The sequence below is a fragment of the Ipomoea triloba genome, chromosome 11, assembly GCF_003576645.1.
Source record: "Ipomoea triloba cultivar NCNSP0323 chromosome 11, ASM357664v1".
Taxonomy (NCBI): domain Eukaryota; kingdom Viridiplantae; phylum Streptophyta; class Magnoliopsida; order Solanales; family Convolvulaceae; genus Ipomoea; species Ipomoea triloba.
Window position 1 is genome coordinate 7,805,376 of NC_044926.1, and position 12,787 is coordinate 7,818,162.

General features: G+C 36.9%; 4 protein-coding genes across 4 annotated transcripts; 2 read left to right on the forward strand and 2 right to left on the reverse strand.

The window, feature by feature from the left end:
- Window positions 1-485: 485 nt before the first annotated feature.
- Window positions 486-3,508, forward strand: LOC115997432. Its single transcript, XM_031236986.1, has 5 exons — window positions 486-834; window positions 1,283-1,409; window positions 2,492-2,685; window positions 2,949-3,122; window positions 3,199-3,508. Exons 1-5 carry the CDS (start codon window positions 643-645, stop codon window positions 3,283-3,285), a joined length of 774 nt encoding a protein of 257 aa, XP_031092846.1. The 5' UTR covers window positions 486-642; the 3' UTR covers window positions 3,286-3,508.
- Window positions 3,449-4,114, reverse strand: LOC115997433. The gene is made up of 2 exons (XM_031236987.1): window positions 3,857-4,114; window positions 3,449-3,772 (listed from the first exon to the last, which is right to left on the reverse strand). Exons 1-2 carry the CDS (start codon window positions 4,034-4,036, stop codon window positions 3,590-3,592), a joined length of 363 nt encoding a protein of 120 aa, XP_031092847.1. The 5' UTR covers window positions 4,037-4,114; the 3' UTR covers window positions 3,449-3,589.
- Window positions 4,115-5,127: 1,013 nt separating this feature from the next.
- LOC115997401 (signal recognition particle 54 kDa protein 2) lies at window positions 5,128-9,601 on the forward strand. Its single transcript, XM_031236946.1, has 9 exons — window positions 5,128-5,804; window positions 6,736-6,835; window positions 7,048-7,201; window positions 7,811-7,961; window positions 8,031-8,179; window positions 8,281-8,381; window positions 8,467-8,624; window positions 8,830-8,944; window positions 9,060-9,601. The coding sequence occupies exons 1-9, from the start codon at window positions 5,574-5,576 to the stop codon at window positions 9,386-9,388; spliced, it is 1,488 nt and encodes a 495-aa protein (XP_031092806.1). The 5' UTR covers window positions 5,128-5,573; the 3' UTR covers window positions 9,389-9,601.
- Window positions 9,602-9,853: 252 nt separating this feature from the next.
- LOC115997330 lies at window positions 9,854-12,033 on the reverse strand. Its single transcript, XM_031236874.1, has 2 exons — window positions 11,920-12,033; window positions 9,854-11,125 (listed from the first exon to the last, which is right to left on the reverse strand). The coding sequence occupies exon 2, from the start codon at window positions 11,099-11,101 to the stop codon at window positions 10,121-10,123; it is 981 nt and encodes a 326-aa protein (XP_031092734.1). The 5' UTR covers window positions 11,102-11,125; window positions 11,920-12,033; the 3' UTR covers window positions 9,854-10,120.
- Window positions 12,034-12,787: the final 754 nt, after the last annotated feature.

Sequence of the window (12,787 nt, forward strand, 5' to 3'; positions counted from 1 at the left end):
TTTTTAGGTTCAGTGACTTAATTGCATTATCGTGCGTAATTAAATGTCTTATTTGACTCTTATTCTTAAAAAAAAAATACTTTTTTATAAGATGATATGATAGTGTAATCATTTTTTTAAAAAGAGAAAAAATTACATGAATGAAGAGTGAATAATGAATAATTATAAATTTTTTTGAGTACTATTGATTCTATTACAAAAATAATTATAAATTTAGTTATATGATATTTTAAAAGTTAGAGAAAATTTTAAAGTTACGGATGGTCTATATTTGTAATTTTTCAAAAAGGATTGGTATTTTTTCAAAATAGAGAGACTGATTGCCCATGTGGCATCACAAATCGGGAACATATCCTCGCATTTCCTTGTTGGGGAACGCTCCCTTAGAGCGCGTGCTTTTCCATCACCGCCGCCTCGAGTCAAATATTCACAAATTCGAAAATCGAAATATCGATGGGAGTCGCTCATTATAAAAAGGGGAATCCTTTGCCATGGAGAACCCATTCTCCTCCAAAGAAGAAAACAGAGAAGTATAAAGGGAGCCGTAGACGCAAAGAAACTTTAAATCTCAAAACCCTAATTTAAACTCTACTGTAGATCGTAATTTAATTTTTTTTTTTTTTAAAATCTGGGAATTGCACAATGTCTGCGATAGTCTGTGGGAAGAGATCTTTCTTCGACGACATTCCATCGTCGCCGACGTCAGCTTCACCTCCGATTTCCAAGAAGATACGCCGCTCTTCCTCCACTTCTCCGGTTCGGTTCTCGGTTGCGCCGACGCCGACGAGCCTATTTGATCAGCTCCGAGCCCAGTTTCCTGATATGGATAGTCAGGTAAGGCTTCTACAATTGTATGCGTTTAAGAATTTAAATCTTTATTCGGGAATTTAACTTATATTTAGGCTTCAGATAGAATCCTGCACCCTCCCAATTGCATAATTCTCCAGATTAGGAATAATAAATGGATGGATTTTAATTCTTGATGTTTCCTTTTAATTATTGAGGAATATTGTCTTCAGCATTGGTGCCCTGAAAATTTAAAGTTTGGTGTCTAGGAAATGTGTCTCGTGCATATTTGGGGATACATATTTTTATACAAGCAGATGCAGAATATTCGAAAGACACTTTTGTTGGAATATTATCTCATTATACAGTGTTCATAACTTTGAATCCTCCATTTCTTGTAGCCTATAAATGTCTGTCTTCATTCATTTATTACTTCTATGTATTGAATTCAAATAGAATGATGCAAATTACTTGCTTTTTCTACTGTATTTTTCAGCTTATTGAGAAAGCTTTAGAAGAATGCGGGTATAACTTGGATGCTGCTATTAAGAGCTTGAATGATATGCAGCTTGGACGGGCACAGTCCAGTGCTGACGTTGAAACAAACACAAATATGCAGAATGGTTTGTGTTCACGCATACCGCTAATCTCTCTGCACATTTATTTGGGATTTTTGCATCTGTTCGTTAAATTGATACCAACAACATTTCTAGAAAATCAATGTTCATTTCTGGATCATATCCTACTTAGCTAATCTAGTTGCTGTCCTTTATATTTGGGTTTCAACAAAACATTTTATGTTTCCTGACCAATTGCAATCCCTAGAGTAGCAGAGAATGTGCATTTGTCCACACACTGATCTAGCTTATTATGAATGAAGGATTGTTTAACCCTGAAGGCATGGCCACCTATTCTATCCTGTTCCCTTTTTCAGATTTTTGTTTAGATTTATCTGCATGAACCTCTCCCACCTCTGTAAATGTCATGAATTTTGTGTGGACCTATGGGGTCAATGTAACAATTCGATACCAATAACAGTGCTCTGTTTTATTAATCTTGTTAAACAGAAGAGAATCATCAAGTATGTTTAACAATATGATGCCAATAAAAGTGTACATTGATATATCAAGATTATAAAATTTATCTATAAATGGGGATATATTATGCTGGCAAGGGAAATATTTCCCATCATCCCCTATGATACATACCTTATGAATGCTTTAGTTTGGAAAATTTGTAATTTAGACAGAACAAGAAAGAATAGTTTCAATCTGACTAAAAAGAAACTTCTGTTTTCTCGTTTGTTTCATTGTTCATGCCATGTTTTGGTGTATTCTTGCTGTGCCTCAGAAAGGATTAAAATGAAAAATTGTGACTCCTATAAGGCTTGTGTGTGGTAATGTTGTGTGTAGAAGTGCATTTTACACACCCAAAATGAAATGCTTGTGCCGTATTGGTTTTGGTGCTGGAGTGGCATGTAATTTCAGAAGTTAGTTTCAGTATGCTTGAAATTCTTTGATTTTCCCATTTCCAATGAAGAACTTGATGCACATTAGACTTATGTTATTTTCTGCGTTGTGTTTGTGGGTATGGGTGACTTTTTACAGGAGGCTGTTTTAAATCACCCATGATGTTGTTCAGGGCTTATGGTTTTGTTTTCGTTTGATTAATATTCCATCTTCGTACGATATTGTTGGAATGACAGTGCCTAGTGAAGATCCTACACTCCAATGCAATCTTCCAGTTGATGGTTCAGGGTGGGTGGAATTGCTTTTGAAGGAAATGATGGGGGCTGCAAGCATAGATGATGCTAGAGCTCGTGCTTCAAGAGTGTTAGAGAGTTTAGAAAAATCCATTAGCTTGCGTGCAGGTGCAGAATCAACTCAAAATATTCAGAAGGTTGGTATCATTGAGTTAAATTTAGTGCACACCTTAACTAGGTCAATTTCTCATACCTTTCTTTCCATCTGCGCTCTGATGGACAACCCGGTTTATAACCTAAGCCCTCTAATCTAGAGGAGTATATGAGCATAACACTCAGATACTGAACACTCAAGACTTGCGAATACACCTCATTGAAGTAGATATTATGAAGCCCTACATTATTTATTGCTTGTGATGTGATTTTTCCTGCTTTTTAACGATTCTCCATTTGTTTTCAGGAAAATATGATGCTGAAAGAGCAAGTTGAAGCACTTATTCGAGATAATACCCTTCTGAAACGTGCTGTGGCCATTCAGCACGAACGCCAAAAAGAACACGATGATAAAAGTCAGGAGGTTCAGCATTTGAAGCAGCTGGTTTCTCAATATCAGCAACAACTGAGTAGTCTTGAGGTAAAAATTGAACCTTTATCAACACTATTACTAGCACTTTATCCTGTATGTGCTGATTTCTATGCCATTTGTGCAGGTGAGCAATTACGCACTGAAGATGCATTTGCTGCAGGCTCAGCAAGGCAACAACATCCCTGGGCGCTTCCATCCAGATGTGTTTTAACACAGATGGAACCTAGAATGAGAACTAAGCAATCAATGCTGGCGCATGCATAGCTCTCTCTTATAGAGTGTCTGAAAGATAAAATTATAATGTTTTTGTTTGATTTGTGTCTTCACCACAGCTTATAAGTGTGATTATCTGATATGCAAACACTACCCTTGTATCCTCCATAACTTTTCTTGTCAAGAAAGTTGGAATTTTGAAGTCTTAATATTGTGATTGCTGTTTTTACCCAAGCAGAAAGTTACACTGCTTACAGAAACAGAGCCAAAGCTTTCACACAATATGAGTTTCTTCTTGTTCTTCAATTTACTCGACTCTGCTTGATGAGTAGCACAATAGCAACAACAACAGGAGCAGTTATGATGGCGATTGCCTCAATCAAATTAGGTTTTGTTACCTCTGGGAATATTACGCTTCCGTACTTGATTGCAGCTGCACCCGCCAGCGACCCGGCTCCCAATTTCACCAAATACACCAAATCCTCCTGATTAATTTAACAGCCATGAAATAATTAATCACTCACGTGGAATTCGAGTAAAATACAATTATGTGCAGCAGCTTTTGTAACCTGGGGAACCAAGGGAAGGTTTTGGCCATCTGAGTTGGGACTTTTCGGGTCGGAGGCTCGGGTGATGCCGAACGACGTCGCTCTCGAGATGCGAAAGCCGATTTTGTTAGCGGCGGTGGTCGGTGAGAATATTGCGAGGGGTTTCGTGGCATTCGGTGGTGGTGCAACCGCCATAGCCATATCTCAATTACCTCTCAACTTCTCAAAGTTGAAGATGAACCACACGTCACTCTGCACCCTGCAACTCTACAATGCCAAATTTGCACTACGCTAACATTTAAGGGAACTTTAACCATTAGTAGTATTTCCTAATCTTTTACTCCATAACGTGATAAATAAGGATAGTTAATATTTTCATCATGTAAATTCTAAAAAAAAAAGTGTTTACATAAAGAATTGAGTAGAAATTGAGAGTAAGAAGTGAAAATACATGTAATATTAAATTTTAATGAAAGTGTCTACATAAAAAAATTGAGTAGAAGTTAAAAGTAAAAAGTGAGAGTACATGTAATATTAAATCTAGTGTCTACATAAAGAATTGAGTAGAAGTTGAAAATAAGAAGTAAGAGTACATGTAATATTCTTTTTATAATATTTTGTTCAGATACTTAATTGAATCTTTTTAACATTTAAATTTTTTTTTATATAAAAATTTGGAGAATTATTTGACTCGTTTCATAATAGAATGACAATATGACATATAAACAATAATCACAGAGAAAGCTTGCATGAACAACTTAATTGGTTATAAGGATAAAGTTCGGGAACAATGATTTGGGATTGAGTCTCGCAGATACCCTTACAAGGCATAGTTAATCAGCGCTTAGGCACCCGTATATTCCTTTTACATTTTTTAAAATTTGTTTAAAAATTTTAAATTTTTTTAATACTTGATAATTATAAATTATTTAATATTTTAATAGTTAATACTAAAATATTAAATATTAACTTAAAAAAATTTAAAGTTTGAATAATTTAATGTTATTTCGCTCAAAATGATTTCGTTTTGAGTTAAATAACTCATTTCAAAAAAAGAAATGAATAATAACTAATCTGGACGACCTAGTGTCCTAGTCTGTGCCTAAGTTGTCTGGGCTTGCGCCTAAACGACCACCTAAAACATCGATTATGGTAATACGCTGGACAACCGATCATGTCTTAGGTGTCAATTTAAATTAATCCATCTCTAAAAGGAATTTTTGCAACATTGGTTTTAGTACCATTACAATAGATAGCGTATAAGGAGGTCTCACACAGAAACTTCACATTACTAAATCAGAAATATAACCTTGATAAGAAGAATTTGGTGACCTTTTTGTACAGGCCACTGCAATGGAGGTAGAAGATAAACACTATTTCTAGCATCAGTGGCGTCGTGGATCAAGTGAGAGGCAAAGCAAGCTAAGGCCTAAGGCTGCAACTGCAAGGGAGTGAGAGAGAGAGAGAGCTACAAGCTTAGTCCTTAGGAAGTGAAATGAGGCGTGAGCAATAATTGGGCTTATGGGCTGCATTGGCCATAATCTGGGCTAAACGCTAACCAGAAATTCTTCAATCCAATTCTCTCGTCCTCGCCACGGGATAGCGTAGTGCACTTTAATTAATTGGCAGGGCGCCGGAGGCTGGAGATATTGCATCCTGATCGCCGGCGGGCAGGGACATAAATTTCTCGATCTCATCATCCTCCTCCGATTCTGAATTTCAGCATTCGTCAATCAAGATGGTGTTGGCGCAGTTAGGAGGGAGCATTTCGCGTGCTCTCCAGCAGATGAGCAATGCCACCATCATCGACGAGAAGGTTCTCAACGATTGCCTCAACGAGATCACTCGCGCGCTTCTCCAGGCCGATGTTCAGTTCAAGCTCGTCCGCGATATGCAGACCAACATCAAGCGGATCGTCAACCTTGACGACCTCGCCGCCGGACACAACAAGCGTAAGATCATCCAGCAGGTCCGTTACTTACTTCTTCCTCCACTCCTGCACAAAGTTTGAATACTATCATTTATTGCTTTTTGAATGTGTCCATCATAACATTAGCTGCTTTGAAATTCAATTTTCCCTTAAATATTGGGTTTTAAATTGTTCAAATGTGAGAATTTGAGGACTTAGGGGAGTGAATTTAACACAACAATTTCCCTGTTCATCAGGGAATTTGTGGATACTTTTGTAAAGGATAAAGTGGAAAATATTTAGTAAGAGAAAAGGATAAAACGTAAGCTAAGGTTTTCTCGGTTGGTTGTGTTTTTGGTTTTGAGAGTGATTATTTGGTATAATTGTAAATTTTGTTGTCCTGAAGGTAATAGCTAGTACGTATGATTCATTAAAGCTACTTGCTGATTCCATTGTTCAACATCCCAATGGAAACCAAGTTCTTGTTTTGCTGTGCTTGGACTATGAAACAAGGAAGACGACAGAATGTAAAAATGAGAGATGATGAAGAGATCATTTGAACTATAATATAGTGGCAAATAGTCTCCACAGCAAGTTCTTGGCTGCAAGTGCTTGTGTGATGTGGTAGTCAGTCCCTTAAGTCAATTTTTACTGTCAAGTGAACTACCAAAATGTCATGATAGTTGAAAAGATGGCTATATGGAAAGTCTTTATTATATATTCCTCTCGAACATGTGTCTTACAAAATAATATGAATGTGATAAATGCATGTTTTAGCTTTATTTGTAGTTTCAACTTTCAAGTGTAAGTGTGTAACCAACATGAGCAGGTCAGCAGGTGTAAATGTAAGAAAATTGACTGCTTTTATGTTTCTATCCTATATTGCAAACCAGAGTTGATGTTCCTCATAGCTGCTGCCTCCTGATGAAGGTCTTACATGTCAATTTTTGTTTGCATGCTCTACAGTGATGCTGTTTCTTATTTGTTTTAGGCTGTATTTAATGAGCTTTGCAAGATTTTGGATCCTGGAAAACCATCATTCACACCAAAGAAAGGGAAGACTAGTGTTGTCATGTTTGTAGGTTTGCAAGGCAAGTAATCACTTTCCATTTTGGGCTAATAGTTTTTTCTATTTTGCAAGGGAAATAATCTTTTGGATTTTGTAAGAACTCTTATGAGCTAGGATGAGCACAGGATATGTGTGCCATGTCATTTGGCTTAATGTTGAATTTATCAAATGAATAGCCTCATTTTCCCCCCTTCCTTTTTCCCTCTTATTATTTTGGATTTTATTATGTCACAGGTTCTGGGAAAACAACAACATGTACAAAATATGCCTACTACCACCAAAGGAAGGGCTGGAAACCGGCTCTAGTTTGTGCAGATACATTCAGAGCTGGTGCTTTTGATCAACTGAAGCAGAATGCAACCAAAGCTAAAATACCTTTTTATGGGAGGTGTATATTTTTTCAATCAAACTATTATTTTTCTATTTTCCAAAATTATGATTTTTCTTTCTTGAAAATTCTAGAAGCTCAGAGGAGCTGTTCTGTTGAAATGATTCTTCCATCTAAATCATGGGGCATAACTCTACTCTTAATCTAGTTAAATGTTGGATGTTCTTAATATCAACACGCTTTGATTAAGATGTTTTGGCAAAGATGTGATTTTGGACTCAAAGTCGTGACAGAATAAGTAGGCTACCTATTTTATGTGGAAAGTATATTATTTAAGAGGCAGGATCAACTGAAAAATTATTTAGTTATTTGTTTCATAGGCTATCTATTTTATATGGGAAGTATATCATTAAAGAGGCTGGATAGTCTCAAAGCTTATTTTTCTCAAAAATGAAAACTGATTTAAACTTTCTTTTTCATGGGGTTGCCAAATAAGTAGATTTAAGAGCAACTAAGACTACATACTTATCTGGCAAACATATGGTACAGAATCTGGGTCAGCGTTATACATTTATACCACGCGCCATCTATATACATATTTTGTATTAGTATTTTCCTGGAATAATTGGTTTCTTGTCACCTAATGTACATGTTATATTTCTGCAACAGCTACACCGAGTCTGACCCTGTAAAGATAGCAGTGGAAGGTGTTGAAAGATTCAAGAAGGAAAATTGTGATCTCATAATTGTTGACACCAGTGGGCGCCACAAACAAGAAGCTGCTCTCTTTGAAGAGATGCGTCAAGTATCTGAAGCAACGGTATGTGCAAATATGCTTAGGATGTAATTACTATATTGGTATAGTCTCACCTTTACACTGGGTTTTCAGAAACCGGATCTTGTGATATTTGTAATGGATAGCAGTATTGGTCAAGCTGCTTTTGATCAAGCTCAAGCATTCAAACAAAGTGTTGCAGTTGGAGCTGTAATAGTTACTAAAATGGATGGCCACGCAAAGGGAGGTGGTGCTCTTAGTGCGTAAGTTTCATAAGCAGTAAAATTACAATATATTTGGATAAATATTTTTATTTGAAAATTGTTATTATGGCATTATGAAAATTTAATCTGTTCATGTGCAGAGTTGCTGCAACAAAAAGTCCTGTTATCTTTATTGGTACTGGAGAACACATGGATGAATTTGAAGTTTTTGATGTTAAGCCATTTGTCAGCCGACTTCTGGGTGTGTATCTCCTCAGGAAATTTCTTTGTTTTGATTGGCTTTTGGCTGTTTCTGATACTTCTATAATTGTCCCTTCTTCTGTTAGGCATGGGTGATTGGTCTGGGTTCATGGACAAAATTCATGAGGTTGTTCCTATGGATCAACAGCCTGAGCTTCTCCAAAAGCTCTCTGAGGGAAATTTTACCTTGAGGATTATGTATGAACAATTCCAAAATATACTTAAAATGGGTCCTATTGGCCAGGTTTGCTACTTACCTCTTATATTTGCTGATTGTGTGGGTGGGCATTAGGTCTAGGGTTATTCTATCCACGATTGAACATTTTTCTTCCTCCTGCTCGAGCTTTTTCTGTTACACATATTGACATCCACATTTTACTTCACAATAAATCAATAAACAACATGACCAGTATTCCTTTCTGGCTTGAACCTTTCATTTTGTGGTTCAGGTGTTCTCTATGCTTCCAGGATTTAGTCAAGAATTAATGCCAAAAGGCCGGGAGAAGGAAAGCCAAGCAAAAATTAAACGTTATATGACAATTATGGATTCGATGACCAATGAAGGTAATTGGGTTATACACTGATGTTTAGTTTGTTATGTATACGGTATACCATGAGGGTTCAGTCTTATACAACTAGTCTGTTTTTCTGAATTTTATCACACATACATATATTGCAGAATTGGACAGTACAAACCCAAAGCTTATGACTGAATCACGCATCATGCGGATAGCAAGGGGATCTGGTCGTCTGGTGCACGAAGTGATGGAAATGATGGAAGAGTACAAGCGACTTGCGAAGATATGGAGCAAGATGAAGGGACTTAAAATTCCAAAGAAAGGAGATATGAGCGCCTTATCCCGAAATATGAATGCACAGCACATGAGCAAAGTTCTTCCCCCACAGATGTTGAAACAGATAGGTGGCATGGGTGGCTTACAAAGCTTGATGAAACAAATGGGTTCTGCCAAGGATATGATGGGTATGTTTGGTGGTGGGGATAAGTAAATTCTCACATACTAAACCTGATTGTAGGCCTACATCAAGTCAAGCAAGCAAACTTGATAAGGAGTGCAATTTCTTTCTTTTCCCATTTTCTGTTCCTTAACACAATTCTCACTACTGTAATTTCTTAGCATACTAGTACTTTGTTTTGTGCCATGTGAATATATGTACCAAGTTGTATGGCTATGGATCAATTTGCAGCTTCAGATTTTTCTACTTTTTCCTGTCTTAAGTAGTAGCAATGCAATTGTTATAGCATGAAACTATAGGGTCTGTCTTGCATTATGGATTTTGGTCCAAAAATTATGTGTTTGTAGTTGACATATTTTGTACCTACAGTTAATAGTTTACGTGTCTGTAAATAAATTTAAAACACATAACATGTTAACTAGAGACACGTGTATGTTATTTACAAATATATAAACTGCAAATATATAAACTGTTAATTATAGGTACAAAATATGTCAATTACAAAGACATAATTTGAAAATTATTTTAAACCAAAGTCCACAATACAAGGTATACATTCATGATATTGCAGAGTAGATTTTTGACTCTGATACGCAGGAAATAATATCTTTACTAGCCTATAACCATTGTCTGTTGGATAAATAACATCATGTCAACATTGTAATGACACTGAATACAATACTCAACGTGATCAACATAGGAAGAATCAAAGCACCTCTGTTGGTTGATGGGCAATGATAGACAATGTGATCAACTCATGTAATGTTAATTGGATCCAGGGTCAAGAACAGGGAGGCGACAGTGCAGACTAATGGATTTATCTGTTTGCCGCGAACCTGGAATGAAGAACTGAAAAATCACAGTCAAGCAAGCACTTTGAGGAGAAACTCCATAGAAAGCACAATCAGGCTTAGCCAAGTGACACTGAAGACTCTTGAAGAAATGCTTTACGCTCACGTGTACTGTCATGGCATCGCCCTTCTCAACTGCCATTCTTGTTCGAGATTGGGCTGTCAAGTCTTGGTCCCAGCTTGGAACGGGCGCTTGCTCGCCAATAACCAGGAGCTTCCGAAACTCAGCACCGAGAGTAATCAAAGCCGTGGAAATCTGCAGGTGGAGATCCCCATATTTGCTTATGGAGACACCCAGCACATCCCCAACATGCTTCATTCTGTCAACAAAGTTCTGCAACTGATTCATGTCCGGGACCTGAACGAGAGTTGGGGGTAAATCTTGAGCTACATCGAGGGCCGTTTGTAGTTCAAGCACATCGCTCCTGGACAAAGGCTTAGAGATGGGGACATCTTGAATAACAGCAGACTTATAGCCTTTGGTCTCAAAAGTGAGAAAGGGCATAGCTTGTTGGGAATGGGGAGGAAGCTTCTTCACCAGCTTGATTTGAAGGCGGTTAGGGGCATTTCCACCAGGATTGCCATCATGGTTGCCAGAGAACTCAGTGTAGATACTGATGATACTGCGAAGAGCACGCTGAAGGAGGGAAAGATCAATGGCAAATGCAATCCGGTCTTCATTTTGGCTGGAGATCCGGTAATCATCAAACAACGCTTCTTTACGAAACTGGGCAATTGAATGGATGCCATCGCCGTTAAGGAGATTGTGAAGGAAAAAAGCATGGTCTCGCGTGAGATAGAGATGGCAGATCTTCCCCATCTTTTCAAGGGCAGGTAGAAACCTCTTCTCTAAGAGGTTCACCCCGTTATCCGTGAGATACGCCTTGAACTTCATTGGTTTCAAGGATCACTGCTAAACCTTCAGACACAAAATCAGCATACAACTACACCATTAATCAGTGTGTAAGATCAATGCTCTAAAAAAAATCACACGTAGAAAAAAGAAGATATAAAAGCTCTGGCATTTCATCAAACAACTTCGATGCATTGTGTCAAGCAGCTCAGAAATATCCCCATCCCATTCCCGCCCCGTTTTTTTTAAATAATAAGCAGTTGATGCAGTTGAACCGACATCTTTTTACTGGCCTTTTCCTTCATTAAGGTAATCATCATCAGTCTGTTTAAATGACTCAAGAAATTATATTAGCCTTAGAGAGCTATTGAAATCTCTAAGAACTCATAAGATATAGTGAAATCTCTGAATATTGTAAACTGTACAATGGTATATACACTCAATACACATCACAAGCCACAATATGACATACTTCTATATCTTCTTCATCAATATAATATAATTGCTCTCCAATGAGTTTAGAAAAGAATGGAAATGCTGCAGTTCTGGAACCACCATGAGTAACCTTTGCTTGCAGAAATTAATAGAGGGATTCATAAATTAAATAGAGAAAACTAATATTGCAGAAATTTAATATTGAAACCTAAATACCTAATATTGCAGAATCTTGAAACAAAAACACAGATTTGGAAGGGAAACTCCCCAACATTGTGTTTGAATTGTCATCTCTATAGGCAGTTCAGAAATATTGTGCAAGTTCAAGTTTGTGAAAAATTGGAAGAAATGTGGATACGAAACCAACTTCAATAAACAATTTTGTTGTGAATCCAAATAAAAATGCATAGGGGGATAGAGAGTACCTGTTCGATTAATGCTTGGGGTTTGAAGTTGTAAACCACTGCAGATCTGGCGGAAGATGGAGAATTTAGGCGGGAGAAATGAAGTGAAATACGGAGTTTTATACCCAACAAAATATTATTGGGTTGGTATGCCGTGGACCCAGGTCCACCTTGCACTATACTCTACATTCACATGCACTATACTCTACATTCACATTTTGTAAACTCTACCTTCACACAGATTATATGTTTGGTAAATATATTACCCCTGTTATGCATTCACACATTCAAAACTCTATATTCACATGTCCTATACTCCATATTCACAACTTGAGAACTCCACATTCACACATTATAGGCTACAAGTCGCTAGAACTTCTTAACTCTATTACAGATTCACACATGCATAACTCTACATTCACGATTTCTATACTCCATATTCACAATTTGAAACATCCACATTCACACATTTCTGGGCAACTCTACACTCACACAATCATAAATCTACATTCATGATTTCTATACTCTACATTCACACTTTGAAACCTCTACATTCACACATTTTTGGACAACTCTATATTCAACAATATGTTTACTAATTTAAAAAAAAAAAAAAAAAAAAAAAAAGACAAAAATGACGTAGTTTTGGACCCAGGTCCACCTTGCAAGGTGGACCTGGGTCCACAGCATAATTTGCCAATATTATTTCTCCTTTTCAAACAAGTTTTCCGGCCCAAGCCCACTAGATTACATTTTTGCCGCTAAAAACAAGTTTTAGGTGAAATTTCTTTTATATATCAAATTCAATTTGCAAATTATTATGTGAAATAAGGTGGATTCGAGTTTAAAATACATAATTTACATATTGAATGTTCATAATTATCCATGG